Source organism: Trachymyrmex cornetzi, unplaced genomic scaffold (genome assembly GCF_001594075.2).
Source record: "Trachymyrmex cornetzi isolate Tcor2-1 unplaced genomic scaffold, Tcor1.1 scaffold412, whole genome shotgun sequence".
Lineage (NCBI taxonomy): Eukaryota > Metazoa > Arthropoda > Insecta > Hymenoptera > Formicidae > Trachymyrmex > Trachymyrmex cornetzi.
In genome coordinates, this window is record NW_017298876.1 from 387,619 (window position 1) to 407,299 (window position 19,681).

The following is a 19,681-nucleotide window of genomic DNA, read 5'->3' on the forward strand; positions in this document are numbered from 1 at the left end:
AGCGGAAAACTGGCGCTCATCCGTCGTCGCCGAATCGACTTCGCTGAGTGAACCGATTGCGTTTCGATCTAAATGTAAATTCGCCGTGGCAGAGGATCGTCTTCGAGAAGCGTAGCCTTGGTGCATCACTGTGGCACGAATGCAAATCGCGTAATCGCGATGCGTAGACGTCAACACGAGGCGGGAAGACGAAGTGACCACAAGGTGAAATTCAATCGACGTCCACAGGTCGTTTCTATGACGCAATTGAGTGCATTTTTTATGTGGCAGGATTCGTTTGTGCGATCGATACTCCTTCTACGAAAAATCGAAGCAAGAATCGGTATACAGTTTTCTATATATGTATGTAACATTCTATACGATTCAAATTTTTCCAAAAATTTCTTTGGTTATTAATATGATGCTAGCGTGACAGAATTACCGACATTACAGGTTAAAAAGTTCTTTAAATTGAAAACTTTTATATATGTATTATATTTAAATTTGTGTTGTGTTAAACACACACGAATAAACCTCGGGATACTGAAAGTTAAAAAAACGGAAAAAGTGAAATAATTGTATATATATATAATTTTTTAATTTTTTATGTTTTTAAGTTTAAGTTGAATATCCCGAAGTTGATTCGATATATACTTTACACATGTAAAAAGATTTTCTATTCTGTAAAACCAATTCGAAGGACTTTTTAATCTGTAATGCCGATAATTCCATCATATCATCCTCTTAATCCTTAATACAAACGATGTTTTTTCGATTTTTTATTACATACTATGGATTGTTCTGTCCGTGTCCTAATTTGTATTATTTTTACAAATATAGAAAAATTATAAGTGATTCTTACGTGTATTTTAACGTCTTTAGAAAATATTATATTTATAAAGTTATTTAAAAAGAAAAGAAAAGGATAAAGATTATTATTTTTATCTAAGTATAGTAGTATTTCAAAGAAAAGAAATGCGCAGGATACGAATGGCATCGTGTGTACTAATGTTTAAAATTTCCCACACGAAGAAAAATATTTGATTGAATTAACTGGAATTCTGATGGAAAATGAATGATTTTAAATTTTGATTAAATTTAGTAGACTTTTAGTTTTAATAACTGATATTTAATTTAGAATTTTCTGATTAAATCTACTAAAATTTTTTATTATATTAAAGAAATATCTAGTAGATATAACCAGAGTTCTGGATTTCTTTTTCCATCAGAGTCCAGTTAATTTAATTCATAATTCCAGTTAATTCAATCAAATATTTTTTTTCGTGCAGAATTATAAAACTTACGTCACATTTGTAATCAATCTGCAAAATTTTTCGCAAAAACAACTTTCGTGATAAAGATGACGTTTTCGGGAAGAATATAGGCTATTCTCTGTTTGATTCAGAAATCAATATCCTGTTCTTAAAATAAAATTTGCGTAACGATATATTCCAAATTTAGTTCTTTCGTAGATATTGATTCGTGTCGCGCTCTCCATATTATATTTATATATTTTGTGAAACACAAATGGCTAAGATGTCAATAAAAGATACAATGTGATCTCCAGAATAAATAAGGCTGCATTAGGCGATGTAGTAATGGTAAAGACTATCGACATTGGTTGCTTACTGCCAACCGGGGTCAGCGACGGTGGGCGTCGCTGAACGTCGTCGATGGTGGTTTAGCAACAGCATTAGCGAGCTAGTTTATACAGGACAGGGTAAAATGGGTCGCGCAGGGTCCATGACATCTGCTGCCCTCGATCCTGCTCTGCTCCTCTGCCTCCTCCTCGTACGTCCGTATCTCGTCCTTCCTCTCGTTCCTGAATGTCGGTCTTCTCCGTTTTACCCCTTTCTGCTCCGCCTCTCTTAACAAATACACTACGGCAACGTCGGATAATGTCGTTACCGCACTTCGCCCTCCGCCTAATCGCATTTCGTATTTTACCGGCGTTCATGAACGTCACTGAAGATAAACGCGACGGTTATTATTATCGAGGAAGGTCTCTGATGGCAAGCGCGCTCTCTTAGATCTTTGCAAGGGTATTCCGCTCATAAACTGATTTGCGATTTCATTAGCTCTTATGTTAGTTACTCGTATTCTACTTCTGATTTAACTTATTGTTAGTACATATGCATCAGTCGTTTAAGGAAACACAAATCTAGAAATTTGTGATATTTTGAAAATAGAGATGTTTGTGTTAATTTGACTCCTGTTCTCTTGATATAGAGGTCAAATTAAATTTGTTTTAGCAAAATCTTAATAACTACCATGCAAAGCAAACAAATAATCTCGGGTTATATATATAAGGCTATCGTGAGATGAATCGCTAATATTAAGTCAAGTAGACATAGAAGAGCTAATTAGAGATCAAAAGCTTCTGCAATATATAATAATTGACTTTTCTTAGGCTGTAATTAACCCTTCTGTTTCTATATTGCGATCATAAATCTCACCCTATAATTGCAATTGTAACCTTTTCAATTTGCTTTATTCAATATTAATTATAGAGACGTTATGCTGTGGATTGCTTATTTGAATTCACAAAACGAACGTAATAAACTCACGCTAGCCTTTGATTTTTGATAAATAGAATTGTTGGAGAAATATACAAACTTTAAACGTTAATGTACTACATACTAACAAGAAATAATGAAAAAGAAATATTGAAAGAAGCTGTTTGTCCTCAAGATGATACAGCGTGCACGAATTGTTTCGTAATCGTTTGGCGCGTGGAAAAATGTCGATCTGTTGTTTCGATATTTAAAATACAATGCAGGTGCGGAGCACGGACGACGGACGGACGGTGTTCCACAAATTACAATTAGACGACAGATGTTGCAGCCGTGTTCTCAGGGCCGCGTGTGTATAAACGTTGCTTCCGTCGATTCAGTTTGTTTCTTCTATATCTGCGTACCCGCGGCACCCACCTACGTGACTTACTACAACTTTCTCCAGTTCTTCAAGTATTGGAAGGTTTTCCGTGGGCGAATAAACGATAGGCGTACGAGAGAGAGAGAGAGAGAGAGAGAGAGAGAGAGAGAGAGAGAGAGAACAGTAATGACGACAAAATGCTTAAGTGCGGAGGGAACTGTCTCGTATGAATATAGCCGTCAGAAGTTTCATCGACGTAGATTTCCTGGTTACTTATATAATTTACGTTGAACGTCACTCTCTTTTCACTTGCGGATTTTTCGAACAATCAAATGCGGAGGCGGTATCTTCTCGGCAAAAATTTGCTTTTCGGTTATAGAGAATTGGAAACCCTTTCCAGAAAAGCTGAGCTTTAGAAGAGAAGCTTTTAAAGATAATAAAGAAATTTTTTCCTTTTAGCTAAAATTTGGATAGATTTTGATAGATTTTTTAAATATGTATAATAGATAAAAAATAAGATAAAATAAGATGAATCTGTTCGGTGTAACAAACTAACAATGAGTCTAAAAATTTTACAGAACTTTACAGTTCTGTTAAAGTGAAGTTTTGTTAAATTGAATAAACTAGACTAATTAGACACATACGTGAAAATGCAACTTTTACGTTCATTATTCATTATGATTTTATATTTTAAATGACTTTTTGCAATTACATTTCATTAATTAAGCCGCTCTGACATTCTGTTAATTACAATATTAATTGTAGCGTTGTATTGTAATTAAATTGCCGCATACAATATATAGATATTCTGCATTATTATATTCTCTAAAAAGGTAATATCTATGTCAGATTACACGATGCTACCTGCACGATAAGGCTCTATTATACTAGATGATAAACCATAATTCATCACTGAATTTTAACCATAAATAAAGGTCGGATAATCCGCACACGAGGAAGCTTAAAAAAAGCTCTTTTAATACAATTATAATAACATAATACGAAAATAACAATTTTCAAGTAATTGTAACATTTACAGTAAACTTTTAAGAGAATAATGTTCTATTTATCTAGAGAAAGAAAAACTAAGCAAAACAGTCTATAATCTTTTACATTTCGTAAATATCTTGATAAGTTGGATCTATTAATAGCCTTTTTGAAATTATTATTTTCAATTTTTTCTCTAGATTTTAAAGAAAAAATTTTGCTATCATTTTTAGCTTCTAAAGCTCAGCTGGAAAGGACTTTTAATTCTCTATAATCCAAAAACAATTCTCCACATTTTTGTCGAGAAGATACCATCTCCATATTTTGTTCGAAAAATCCATAAAAAGGGTGACGCCCAACGTAAATTATATAACTGACTAAAAAACCTACGTCGATGAAACGTATTATTACATCAGGATCCTGAACTTTTGACTCCATTTTCCACAAAAATGCATATGTAGCGTATATGCTCCACAGGGAATAGAATTGGCGGTCAGCGTTGTCACCCGCCCATCCTACTTTTCCGAGAGGCTGCATTAATTTCGCTGGCGTTCGAGCATATTTCGCTGGCGTTCGAGTATATTTCGCAAATGGTTCGCGATTTATCAGATTGTCGTTAAACGCCGATTGATCTTCCACGAGGACGCGTTTCGCCGCATCGCTCAACTGTGCAATCGTCAGATCTGATGAGATATTTTATTTGGTTGAAAGGTCAGGTTTATCGTACACTGCAAGGCACGCTAACCCTTGTGCGGTTAGAGATAACGGGAGGAGAGAGGGATTGATTAATATGGCATAGCGCAGCGACGAGTTAGCCGGCAGTCTTGGCCTTTGCTAAAAGTAGGTCGTCCTCACGTTTCGGCGATGCCCGGTCAGCCAATTAAAATGCTGACCGCCACTGAATCGTGGAATACCACCTTTGGCTTCCTTTGACCTATACCAATGAACTATGTCAGTCAGTTAATTAGAGTCAAAATGATGTTATTTCGGTACTGTATACCTGCAGGCGTATGTGTTACAATTCGATTTCTATAATTTCCTCTGAATTGCGCACATGTATAAAATTAACAGTTAAACAAATCTGCCAAAAAAAAATAGATATTAAATTAAATTCCTTAGAAAAAAAAGATCAGCTCTGAATTTATTAACCAAAAAATTAATTGCCGCATATAAAAATTGTACAAAGTGAAATAAATATAACGCATAGTACATATATAAAGTACCTGCACAAAGAATCTGTTTCTATTTCTTTTTCATTCTTCTCGATATTTTTTAAAATAGATCTTGATATTTTTTAAAAGTAATCGAGACTTCATTTGTTCAAACGAATTTTAATGTTTAAATCTAATAACGGGATTGAAATAACCGTCGCTTCTCTTACTTCGATCGCTCAATTAAAAAAAACCGGTAAGTTTGAAACATCTATAGATGTGGATGCTGGTAATCGATTGGCGGTTTGCCGCGAGTTTATTGAGAGTCTGGACGTTGGTTAGGAACAAATCCCAGTGGACTGTCGCTTGCAGGCCTCGCTGTCTCATCTTCTTCTCTTCGTCCTCCCATGACGAAACTCTCTATACTTGAAAGACCTCATCCCGAGACGAATGTCGAACGGTTTTCCGATACTTTCGGCCTCCAACTTCTTCTTTCCCTCTTGTCCGCGCGATTTGTACCTACGACACGACGGTGCAATATCCACTAGTCCGCCGTTGCGTCATTCTTTTCTGCTATTGTCTAGCTTTACGAAGCCCGAGAAATTCTGACGGAAGTAGAGTGACGGCTATTGACTTCGAGATTAAACGATTCTTGCACGACGACTATACGATGGCGACGCGGCGACGGCTAGGCATGGCACAAACATTCATGCTCATACATCTTCACCCACCGATAAATAATTTAGTTGGAAAGCTTTTGTCCTGCAGATGCTATAAAAGTAATGAATGATCGAGCGAGGATAATTGAAATCGTTAAGCGCATGGGATTGGATTATAACTTGATAATACTATACTACTAGAATTTACAATTGTTAATGAATCGTTAAGTAAAATATTGGATTTTGATTAATGATTACTTTGGAATAACTGATTACTAATTTTGTTGATGACGTTTACAATATTGTTTTTGTATCTTCAAAGTTCTCTTTAAACCTTTTTAATCCTACGTCCGTCTTCGTTATCTAAAAGATTTTGTATTTAATTTCCTGGAAGGAAAAATTAATCTCCTCAGCACTAATCTCCGTAACCTTTCACCTTATAATATTAGATATTTGCGTTTAGAGAGCTCGAGGAAGCTAGAATTTCGTTTACTTCACGGTAATTTATCACGTTTTGATATTAAAGTTAATGGTTTGCTAACTCGGGTCATTACGAGAAAAAAAGCTTCTGTAGATACTAGGTTATTATATTTTCAGCCGACATAAAAATGTGTGTGCAAAGGAAAAAACAGTTGTCTTCAGATATCTCAATATTTATTGGAAATAGCTTATATATCATACATATTTTATTAATCTAATAAATTTATCATTTGAAAATATATCTATATTAATGTAAATGTTTATCACCGATATTTATCATTTATAAATTTAACATTTGAAAATATTTACATAAATGTTTTAAATCACCGGTATATGCTGTATGAAATAATTCAATCGTAATGAAATGACTCTGCATTTTATGAAGAGGAAGAATACCGACAGTCGTTACACAGCATCGTCTATTCATCGACTTTTTCTTGTCTCGTCGATGTTACGGCATCACCGTGCAGTCATGCATTTGGCAACAGTTATCATTTTTTTTCGCGCTCATACGTGTACGCGTGAAGTGTACATAGCTGGGAACGAAACGTTGGCCACAGGCTTTGTTGGTATGGGCTGATCTCCATTGTTGGAAGACCGAATTGCAGAACAGAGTATTCCACGCTCTATGCAGACTCTCGAGTCGACAATCCGACCGCGTTACAAATTTCATGCTTGTACTTGTCCACCGCATTGCACTGTTTGAGCGGCTTCCTTCCTGTCTGAATTATCCAACGTTGACGTTGGAAGGTAGCTAGAATTTAATTGGCGAATGACCGTGATCCCGGGAATGCTCAACGAGCATTCCTGAATTTCGTACGTAATAAATTTTGCCAAATTACACTGCGCGTTAAAACAAAGAATTCAAAATTTCAAGAATGTATTCATGTTCCTTGGTGTTATATATTCTAATAATTTCACATTCTTCTTCAGTGGCATGGAGTTGATTTTCTTTTAATCGTGCTAACGTCAGAATGTCTATCAAATCTATATTTCAGAAACCTTTGTCAAGTTGCTACCACTGAAAATGGAACAAGGTATATATCAAAATTAAGTGTTAATTATGTGTTAATGTAGTACTTTAATTTCTAATTTTTGGATCAAAATACGACAAATAAAAAAGTATAATATTTAAACAAAGAAAAAAAAAGATTAAATGCTCTTTGTGCTTATATGTATTTCAATTTTAAAAGATATTTTACTATTGTTTGTTTAAAAAGGCTTGATAATTTAAGAATTTTTGATGATAAAAAGTGAACAGAGATTATATATCTTAGGACTATCAAAATCAAGAAATTGTTTAATATCGAAATCGTGAGCTTCTTTGTCAATTTTTATATTTATAAACTTAGAAAATACAAGTCAAAGAAGCAATCATAATAATATACGAATAACAATAAAGTATCTTTCAAAATTAACACAGAGAATTGGTTCCAGTGTTAAATTATTTCCTAATTTTGGGCTCCTATAAGATATACAACATCTAATTTTGGTTCTCAGTTATCGTTGAAAAAGCACCTCTAAGTTATCGAGCGTTAAAACAAACAAATGTAAAGTATCTTTTAACACTAGAACTGCGGGTCTAAATTAATCCAATTGCGGTTCAAGATAAATTTGGCTTTTTACGAGGGAGAGTTGTCATCATAAAAGTAAAATTACTTGTAATTAATTATGACTATTTACGAAAAGTCACAAAAATCTAAAACTCCACGTGCAAATCCAAATTAAATGGAAAAGAAAAACTACCAGATGGATAAAAAATGACACAACAGCGATTTTAGTATTAAAATCGAGACACTTAAAAGTACTTAAAGAGCTTCATATTTTGTGATATTTATTTTTTTTAATTTTATTCGAATTATGTGTTATATTGAATCCAGCATTCTCACCTTGAAACGCAGATTCCTGCTAAATAATTTGAGCACTAGAATCAGAAATAGAGTACTCAATTAGCATTAAATTAGCACTTACTTTTGCTACATACCTTATTCTGATTTTCAGTGATAAGGATGGTAACTTAACAGAGGTTTCAGAAATTCAATTGCAAGTTTTTTATTATATATTTTTTTACACGTGACGTTTAATCGATCTTTAAAGATCTTCCCATCCAACAGTCACTGAAAAAATAATCGGATGTCCGCTGATAACGGCATTTTAAATAATCGTGTCCCAACAGTACGAAACGTGATCACAATTTTTATTTCATTTCGAACGACAACACGCGTTATTTAGAGTTCTTCATAACAAAGAGTATCAAACGAAGAGCGGATCTAGTTGCTGTCTATGTAATGAAGATACAATCATTCCATCTACTAATATATGTTCGGTTTCTATCTCATGACGGAAATCTAAATAACCAAGAGAGTCGCGTATCACTTCGGCAAACCATTAACTGTGCCGTGTATATTCAAATCGTCGTGGATTCGGAAGAGATCGCGAAAGCTCCCCTTTACATACTAAACACCCCATTATCTTGACACTGCAATAATGCTATCAATACAGGAGGAGTTCAACATCTCCCGTTTAGTACTCATGATAAACGTGCAGTACGCATACCGATATGATTATCTTATAATGATTCTTGAGATAATATCGAAGAAAAATCACGTAAGAATTAAAGTCCTTTACACTGAAAGGAAAGATTGCTGCAGCAAATTAGATGGTAAAATATGACATAGCATTTTTAATTAACTGTAGAAGCCAATTTTTGGTTGCGTTAGCCTATCTGCAATGTCAATACAGAATTTCGATAAGCCAACGCAACCAAAAATTGGTTACTGCAACTAATTAAAAGCACTGTGCCATATTCAGTCAATCTTTTCTTTCATTGTATGTATTTTTCTAAAATTTTCTATACGCATGCGCGCGCGTATAGAAGCATTCCAGCAGTGTAAAAGATTAACATAAAAAGATCTATAAAGAAACCGCAAACAGTAACCGTAACACTTTCAGTTCAAACAATTATACTATTGTAGAATAAAATTAACAAAATATTATATAAGTACCTTCTTAAGAGAAAAGTTTACATCTCATTAAAAGGAGAAAAAATAACAGTCGCTTATAAAATCTTATATCAGAGCAATTGCAATGAGAAGAAAAGATGTGTCAAAATTATATAGCGTCTGAACAAAGAATGATGTAACTCCGACGGTATAACGTAACACAATAATAAAAGGAGACTAATAGACAAAGGAAGGTGCTGACTGGAAGGGGAATAAGGATAAACAACTAAGAGGGGGAAAGAGACTATATGATGTTAGAATATAGAGAATGAATCCGTATCATTTTGTTTATTAATTCCATATTTTTGTCTTTTAATATATATATCATTTCCAAAATTAATCTCTTGTTATAGGAAGGTTTTATGTCCAAAATTTTTGCATTGTCCCATTTAAAATTATGGCTCTTCTCTATACGGTGATTAGAGATAACTGATGGAGAGATTTAGTTATTTTATTAATGTCGGAAACATGCTCATGCAGTCGAGTCTTTAACTGCCTCTTAATTTGGCCTACGTAACTAACATCACAGTCATCACATGATATCTTGTAAACGACATTTTGATTATGTAATGGTTCCAACCGATCCTTACCTTTTTTTTCATTAAACCTTTCAAATAAAAATAGGACAACTTTTACAAGAACACACGCAAAATGCCATTACTTTTCGTGGGTTTCTGGATTATTTAGAAAGATTAAAAGAATGTGACTACATTGTTGCAAGCATTTCAGTAATTAACAAATATTTATATTATATTATACATTTATATTATATTAAGTGATAGATAAGTTATATAATGTTTCCGTTTGTAATAATTTAACATTTATGAATAATTTTTTGTCAACATTGAGAATGACCCGATCGATGTCGAAACGTTTGTTTTGCTGTAATTTCATTTTTATAATTTTATAATATATTTTCTTTGTTTTTGTATCTCTGGCTCGTAGCCCTTCCAATTTCTTATTTTATTTATTATTATCGATGATGAATAACTGAATATAAGTTCATTATTAACGTAATATATTCGTACATGCTTCATCATATTATTCTTAAAGTTTTTATGCACACGCAATTTAAAGTTAAGTGAAAAAATTTACGTTTTTGAAATTGCTAAATACAGCTTATTAAAAAAGAAGTAAAACTTTCTGTTTATAATGACGTTGAGATAGTTAAAAATATCAACAACTTTTTTATCACGATACGCTTTTAGACGCAGAATATATTTTGTCGCAAAGCATAATCTATTATAATCTATTTAGTATATTTATGTACATACAATGTGTTCCAAAGCACCAAATAAAAATTTATAAATAGATTGTTTGCAATCAATGTTTTTGTATAACGTTAATTGTTACGTTCTTTATAACTATCTATTTAAATTTATGTAGGGTAACTCCGGTACATACGCCGCACCTAACAAAAACTTAATATTAAGTATTATTTACTATTTTTTTAAGATAAATGAACTATATCAATGAAAACTTTGTACTACTCAAAAATCCTCAGTCTCGGATTATTAAGAACTTGATAATTATATTCTTACATTGAAAAAAATAATGTATTGTTTTAATTAATTAATTTTGTTTAATTCAATAATATCATTAATGAAACACAAATACTTATGCTCTCGTTTTAATAAAATTTTATTTATTTCATTAATACTGTTGTTATAAATCAATAAGATTATTTTTAATTAAAATGTTGAAACATCATTTTTTTTCAGTATTTAATAAAAAGTTAACTTAGAATTTTTCCAAAAATTTGAAGTATATATGTAAATTGATACTAATTAGTTAAACGATTTGCTGCTGATGTTTCATCAGTACAGTTTGTTTTCGTCGCTAGTGTTCCTAAAATAACCAATGAGATATGCGTTGTTTTAGGGGTATCTGGCAAGGATGTAAGCGGATGGCCGAAGATCCCGTGCCTGAAAGGTCGCACGTCTAGCAAAGGCGGAAGCGGTGCGGGAGGACCGCACGTAGGCCCGCCGCAATGTCCACACTCCGTTTTGAGCAGCACTCGCAGCTCCGTGAGCAGCTCGCCTTTGAGCCCGTGCCCGACGCCCATGCCTTTCCTAGTGACTTCGGGCTCCGTCAGGTGAATATAACTCATCCTCTAATATACGTCATTAAACGTTTTATGTGTTACTTTCGATGACATATGTAATACCGAGATTCGATTTATTAACGTCAAAGCTTGACAAAACCGAGGGATTTCAAATTGTTATATCGGACAATATAAATCACTATAAATGTCACTAATACTGACAATGAGTGTAAAAATAGGACATGTTGTTGAAGTTTGGTATCAAATTTTAGAAATTTGATACCAAACATTGTGTATTTGTCGATTCTGTCATATTATTTTCTCTGTGTTTTTCTTTGTAAATCAATTTTAAGTTAAACTTTTATCGAACTCGGGGCCAATTATTTTTCTACGTTGTTTTCTCGAATGAAGCTAAATATGAATTAAGTTTCTTTACCAGAGAAACTTTAGAGGAAATAATTAGCGATACCAAAGATCCTCTGTAATTATGTAAATTCGCGGAAGATTGCAAAGTTCCATTTTCGACATAACAGCGACACCGGTTGCCATTCGACTAAAGGCCATGTTCACTTAAAATAGGTTTTAATGCATATTTTATCGAGCATTATATCCAGCTATGAGACAAACATAGCTCAGTAATGTAAGCCACATGAAAGTTCATAGCCGGCAATAATCAACGTACGTTTTAATTCATTGCTGATCTATTGTAATTTCTTGCTACATACGTCAGTCGTCATATTGATTCCTTTATTTTCGTCAGAACTAGAAATACGTCACCGATGAAATAAATGACTTTTTCGTGACTAGGTAAAAAAAAAATCATTTTTGTAAGATATTTTTTGTTTATTGCATATTGCACTTGACAATCAGTCTATCAATAAATATGTATTTAATAAATTCACAGTTATATTACATAAGTACTTAATGTATATTTGCTTAAACTTGTTTTTAAACTATTAAAAAATTCCTCATTAATTAATGGAAAATTGGGTCTCGGTGAAATAAATCAATTTTCACATATATTTAACTTATAAAGTAGTGAACAAGAGATGTCACAGACATAAAGTTGATAATAATTAATTTTTAAGTTATTATTATCAAAAATGCTCCATGAGCACAAGTTTTATGCGTTTGATATACCATAATTCAAATACTACCTAATATTATTATTGAACTTTGTATTTATATCGTTTGTTCAATTATAAGCTATATTATATATGAAAACTAACTCGTTTCACGGGGATCCAATTTTCCATATAATTATTTAGTGCGGGATCTTTTGTGAAGAAATGCTTTTCTGTAATATTTATTTAATTGCTTTTTTTTTGGAATCAGAAGAATGACAATAACAATATAGCTGCATTTGATATTAGAGTAATGTCGCACGATAATTGATGAAGGAATGATGATTAAAGCTTCCTTTTTTATTTATGTAATCATTTTTTACGTGTCACAATGTAATAACAATTAGTGTTGTGAAAAATGAAGTAGCTGAAGATGTATTTGCGGACATTATATTTCATGTCATGTTATATATACATTATACATATATGTATAATATATATGTATGCGTCTGCGTATATGTTATAATATCGTGTGTAAGTTATAATACCCTATTTATTTCTTTCAATAATAAATGCTAGAAACAATAAACTAGAAAATTTATTGGTCCATTAAAAATTTATTTATTTGTTTTTATTAATTTTGCTTTTAGATATCAATAAGTTTTTAACTTTTAGTTGTGACTCTGTACTCATTATAACAATTATAGTCATTTCCGGCTGTAATGTAATTCCACTCGTATATCGTGAAAGTGATTCAGCAGAAACTTTTTAATATCACTTTGTTGTGAAAACTTTGTAAGATTAATATTATGTTTCTATACTTGCAAATTTTTTATATATATGAACACACAAAGTAAAATATGAAGCAATATTTCAAGCATTCTAGTCATGTACAAAGTATTGTCATAATAATATGTACGAAGTTTTTTCTCTCTCATCTTTTTTTTTTAATATTTTAGGGCCTACGCGGATATAATATTTTACGCTGCTCAAGATTAAGCCTAAAAAATAATGCAAAGCAACGAGATAAACGCGCTATAATTTTTTGTTGGTGCTGACTCGTGTACAGTAGAATGAATGTATTACTATATATAAATGAAATAAAAACAAGAAAACCCCAAGAAAGAGCTCTTTCTTTTTACAATATAGAAGACGTCATTAAGCGCATAGTCATTAAGCATAAATGAAGCTATTTTACTCAGAATTAACAACATACATAAAACTTGTTGTTCATTAAGTTTTAAATATCCTCTTAAAAAATTGTATGCTTTCAGTCTCAAAATGTATTAGATACATCTACACATGTAGATAAATGAATAATGAATTTTAATTTTCGTAAAAATGTAAATCTTCGCATTTGCTAGCAACTAAACTTTTTTATTTACAAAACTCTCTTTTTCATTATCGACGGAGGTCTTTCTAGAAGACCTTCGTCTCACCAATATCCTTTCGCGAGGAAACCGATCTTACCGAAAAGTTTGCGAACTCAGCGAATGCGAGCGGAATAGCAAGTTTGTCGGATATAACTTCGACATGCCCGGTCGGGTCTGAATGAATAATTCATAGCATCTCTTAAAGCATCCAGAGCCCCTGCTGCAATATCGATAATCATCCACTTTGATCAACTATTTCCTGTTCTGTCGTCCGATAATCGTTTCGCGAATTCCCGCGGCACGAAAACAAGACACGCTATACATACATATCTATATTAATGAGATCAGCAGACTTGTTTTGTCAATCAGCACTATACGCTGGTAAATATTTTTATACGTATTATATACTATACTTTTTTTTATGCATTTGTTATAAAAAATTCGCGTAAATTAATTTAGAAAATTGATTAAAAAAATGTTCTGTTAAAATATTATTTATACATATCAATAATTTTTGTACTAAATAATAAACTTAATAAGCTATAGTTTTTTGCAATTAAAATACACATACAATAAGAAGTAATATTTTGTATTTAGTTCTATATATTTATTTTGTTTTATAAATAGATTTTTATTTAAACGATATTTAAACAATATACAATTATGATTTTGATTCTATTACTTTAAAGTATGACAAAAAGATAAAGTAAAGGGCTTTAAAAGTCAAACGCAGTTGGTGGAGTGTAAGTTTTTTTTTTTTTTTTTTTTTAAAAATGTATCCTTTATTTTTCCATAAGAATCTTGACCAGGAAGTATCTTACAATATGTACGTGTGAAATATTTAACGTTGAAAATTGAAAAAAGGCAGTATTTTTATAAAACAAAAATATTATAAAGAACAGATTAATCAAACTTTGAATTTAGTCAGCAATGTAATATATATTTTTTTTCCTGAAAAAATTGTGTGTGTGGGATATTTTTTTGGATATTCTGCTCCTTCAACATGATTTTTTAATGGATAATATACAGTTCCGCATACATTGTTAAATTCATAACGTTACATTAAAATAGAAAACTTGGAATAGATTGACTTACATTTTGATATATACGTAGAAGTTAAAAATAATAAAATGTTATTTAACTCAAGGAATTGGATGTCCAATGTTCCTTTGATATCTAACAGTGTATCTTGTATTTTAGTCACGTTTAGAGAAATTCCATGAAAAAGTCACTTATACTATGTAACTCGTGGTAGCGTTTTAATCCTTAAAATAGTCGCGATTCTTAGTGGAACGTGGGACAAGAACGAGGCGTTCTTTTCACGTCAACGAAGGGCACAGATGCCTCGCGTGTAGAGGCAAGTTGAATGCGTGGGTACGTCTATAGTCCGTACCATTTCAAAGTTATCGATCAGCTCCACTCTTAAATTCAGAAGGCTTTTCGTCACTTTGACACATGTTAACAGCGCGACGAGGGAGAGTCAGAAAGAGTGTGACAGATGATTCCTATATGAAAGCGATATATCTGTTGTAAGCCTTCATATATACGCGAATTTTTATATGTCAGCCTTTGCAGATTTTTTTCACACAGTCTGTCCGGAATCTCTCGTTTATACGAAGAGCACAGAACCCGTGCATTTTCCACATTTCCTCACATCGATAAAAGATCTCGAATCCTTTTTATATCGATGATAGGAAGTTAATCATGTTTTAACATAAAGAAGAGTCAGTTCTCCTCGTAAATCGAAGTATGTATAACCTTTTTCCCAACCATTGGAGGTGTGATCGAAGTTGGATTTAATAACGCGTTTAAGCGCACGTGTACGAATGCGAGAATGATTATTATCTTGCGTGTAAGATTAATCATGTCTTCGTAACGATCCGGTAGAACCTTGCCCGGAGCAACGAAGTGTAAAATTCTGAAGAACTATTAGAAAAAGAATCGATGTGTCATCTCTCTTAGGCATATTTAATCGAGGGCTGACGTATTCGAGCAAATTACAGCATACTGAAACCGCTTGTTACAAATATCGCGAGTTTGTTTCTTACTCATTCTATTTATCTTTATTACATTTGACAGCGTCAGTTTTTTTTTTAAGATCTTTCAGAATATTTTCATATACGAGTGTTCTTTTTCAAGTTAGACACTCAGAACGAGACTGAAATCACAAATTGATTTTTTTTCAAGGACTGTTTGAAATCCTGCGGTTTTATACTTGTTAAAAAAGTGTTGTAACGTTTCTGATTGATTTTCAAATAATTTAGACGATTTCCAAGATATTGGAGAAACTTAAGAGAATTGGTTTATCTCTTTGAAGGGTCGGTCGCTTCGTTCTCTAAAATCTATATCCGCGCGAAGTTTCAAATCTATTTGAATTCACGGGTCGCTGAACTTTCCTTGTTAGTCTACTGTTGGTCAGAACCTCTCGAATAAGTGATTCACTTGTATTCCGCGAAACGTAAGAACAAAGTCGAGTTGAGTCACATTTGGAAACATTCGGAGAGAACTTAAGGGTTAAGACAGAAGAGCACTGTTGCGTGCGCTCTCCGTGAACAGCCTAATTGGCAATTAACCGATGTCCATGTTTCAGTAGCGGCATGGTACAAAGCGTCGGGGCCAATTTATCGCCGGACCAAACATTCGGCTCGATCCGGTCGCTTTCGGTGACGAGAGAAGTCGCCAGTTTCCCTCTATCGCGAACACCCACGCCACCCCCGCAGCACAGGTACGTGAACATTTCGTTTATCTTACTTGATTCCGACACGTCAAATAGATAGCGAAGCACTTTGCGAAATAAATTAATCGCCTCCGCAGAAAATGAAAGAATGGTCTGTAATGTCTGCGTAAATTGAAATTGGTAACGTGAAATTATTTATTTAAGTTAACATAATAATCCGATAAATAAATACGAAATTGACAAATTCTCTGACAAAATTTTAGTAGTCTCGTTTATTTTTTTATTAATACTAAAGTAACACCTTCAATCATTAAAATGCATGAATTTTTTACCGTTGTCTTTTAATCCTCAATCTATAAGACCGCTTCAGAATAAGCTTATCCAAAATTTAACTCGCGAGCCAAACATCTTTCCATTGTCGAGACAGATAAATAGAAAAAAAGAATAAATGAGCAGTCAGTCACTGGGTAAAACTCCAGCGTCTATTTTTTTTGTTCTCTCTGTCTCGCTCAACGAGATGATAAAGAGAGGGAAATGTTTAATTCGCGAGTTAATTTTGGATAGGCCTGTTTTAGAAAATCATCAATTATCGTTTTTTCTTTTAAAAAGACTGAATTTACAATTATAAAAGGAATAAATTAAATCAATAACACTATATGTATACATATAATATTATATGAATTGAAAAATGTTAAAAGCAAATATACGCAAAAGAAATGGTTAGGGAAGAAATGGTTAGAAATTACCCAGGTTGAGCTAATTTAAAAATCAAAATTACCACAAAAGTGGAAATCAGGAAAATGTCAGGGGAATTGAAAATAGAGAAATCAAAGAAAAGAGAATTTTGTAAAATTTTCTGGAAAATTAAAATTTTTACCTTCGAAGAAGTTTAATGTGTGTATATTACATCTACATAATTTTGGAATACTACCAATTTAACAATTAAAGTACACTGAAAGAAAAGATTGGCTGTTGCAACAATTTAGATGGTAAAATATACCATAGCACTTTTAATTGACTGCATCACCCAATTTTTGGTTGCGTTAACTTATTGAAATCGTATATTGCGGATAAGCTAACGCAACCAAAAATTGGCTGCCGCAGCCAATTAAAAATGCCATATGATACCATCTAAATTGTTGCAGCAGCCAATCCTTTTTTTTTAGTACAGTAATTTACATTGCTGTATTAAATTGTTCATTTAACAAAATATTTGACGGTTTTCAAATTAGGACGAAACTAGAAAAAAATTCGAGATATTATTAAAAACATCAAGGAAAATTATAAAATTTTGTTTTTAAATCAGGAAAAGTTATAGATTTTAGGATGAGCAATTTATGGCAACCCTGAAAATGTATGAAATACATCTTACTCTCTAAAGTCTTTGGAGTAGAATCTAATTCTAAAGAGTGAAATCTCACTCTTAAAAAAATGACTCTCAATGGAGTCATTTTTTTCAACTTAATTGTCACTCTTTATCACTCTTTAGAATTAGATTCTATTCCAAATTTTAGACAGTATAAATTGATGGGTTAACATGGCCGAAGCGAATATACGCGCATTCATGAGGCGAATGGTTTTTTTTGTGGTCGTTGCAGACCATCAGCAGTGCTGGCGACGAATCCCGAGGAACTGGTAGGCGTTGGTAGCCCTTTGAGAGAAGCTTCACCTAGGCCGGAGGTGCGCGTGGTCGCACCGTCCCATCGGCCACAACCAATGTCTGCCCTGGCCGCAACGAACGACGGCCATCACGCTGTCTCCACAGTGAACCGCAAATCCGTCAGCATACTGCTACCCGAACAGAACAGCGGATGACAGCAGCAACTGCAGCATCAGCAGCAGCAACAACTACAGCAGCAGCAACACGGCTTCGTGCACCGTTGCGACGAGCAGCAGGTCTCGATTTAGATAGAGGAGGTGGGCGAATCAACCATTTGTAAGATCGAATTGAATCGAATCGAATCTTTGATAATATATTTGGAAACGAATCGAATCGTATTTGAAATTCTTACGTCAAACCAAATCGAATCGAATCTTCTGGATTCGAAAAGGAATCGAATTCGAATCAAATTTTTTTGAATTTACATTAAAAGATCAAGGAGAAAAAATTATATTTAAAAAATAAACAATTTTCCATTTACGGGTATACTAAAAAATAAACATTATATAACAAAGTGTATTAAAAAGAATCTTATTTTTTATTAGAAGGTCTTTTTGATACACATTTGTCATGTTTATTTTTTGGTAATATCTATAAATTTGAAAATTCATTTTCTCGTTTATTTAAAAAAGTTTCGACTCGAATTCGCGAATTAATTTGCCCACCTCTAGATCTAGGAGCGTCTCGCTCGTCTGCGAGATAACGCGACAACGATGAAGATGCGTCTTGCATTACGCGCCACGATCCGGGTAACTGAGAGTTAATTGATGTCACCGCGGCGCTTTGACCGGGCACGGTCTCCGCATGCACGATGCATGAGTAAAATTGACGGAGGCAAATGATTGATGGCTGGTTAACGTTGGTTAATGTCAACCCGTTCGACCTATCAAACTTTCCGTTTTAAGCCTGATCGTTTTAGATCTCAATTGACGCAAGACCCGAGAGGGTTGATCTATCATTGATGTTAGGAAACGAGGGATCTCGTAATGGATCCCATCACTTTTTATCGCTTGATTAACGGTACTCTACGCGATAGTTTTATTATCGTGAAATATCGTTGCTACGGAGACATTGCTCGATGATATCTCTCGACTAAAAACCATGCTCAGTGTCTCCATTTTCTAGCTCGATGGCATATCGTACAAATGTACGTAAATGAAAAAATTACGATGGCTGGAAATTTTCAGCACTGTATACAGAATTCGAGAGAAATAAAAATGATATTGAAAAATTTTGCATTTCCAAGTTATTGTGGAAATCGATCGCGCTTCGACGTCTGCTACATTATTAGAGTGCTATTGTGCATTATTGATAATCTAGAGAAGTACGCAATGCGCGCTACTGATCAGAGGTGCTATTTAATATGCATGTGATAACCTTCGAAAATTACACGTTAGCGTGTATCATGATACACATACAATGGTGCACTGTGTGTACGGAAACTTATCAAGTAGATAAAAATATATAGTGCTATATTATCTATTTAAGAATTCTATATTTCGCATAGGAAAGCGAAATAAATAAGTTTGCACGAGGAAAACGTATAAAAAAATAATACGTTTGTACGTTCGTCATACGTTATTTAATTAAAAACATGTCGGTGTTTATTTTATATATAACAGAACTTGTATGTACTGCAACAGAAAAAATTGTTTCGCAAATTAAACTTGATTCGCGATGCTTTTGTAGTCCATCGGTAGAACAATTTTGATAATATTTATAAATTTCAAT

The 19,681-nt window shown here is 33.2% G+C and overlaps 1 protein-coding gene across 4 annotated transcripts in view; it reads left to right on the forward strand.

Annotated features, from left to right (window-relative positions):
* LOC108764338 (uncharacterized) overlaps nucleotides 1-18,356 on the forward strand; it is a 78,709-nt gene extending 60,353 nt beyond the window's left edge. For 3 of the 4 annotated variants that reach the window (XM_018512515.1, XM_018512517.1, XM_018512518.1), the window contains exons 4-6: nucleotides 11,014-11,227; nucleotides 16,204-16,338; nucleotides 17,889-18,356. In XM_018512515.1, the coding sequence (XP_018368017.1) occupies nucleotides 11,014-11,227; nucleotides 16,204-16,338; nucleotides 17,889-18,105 (566 nt within the window). In that variant the 3' untranslated portion in view covers nucleotides 18,106-18,356. The remainder of the gene's footprint in view (nucleotides 1-11,013; nucleotides 11,228-16,203; nucleotides 16,339-17,888) is intronic. The other variant, XM_018512516.1, reaches the window with a different exon arrangement.
* Nucleotides 18,357-19,681: the final 1,325 nt, after the last annotated feature.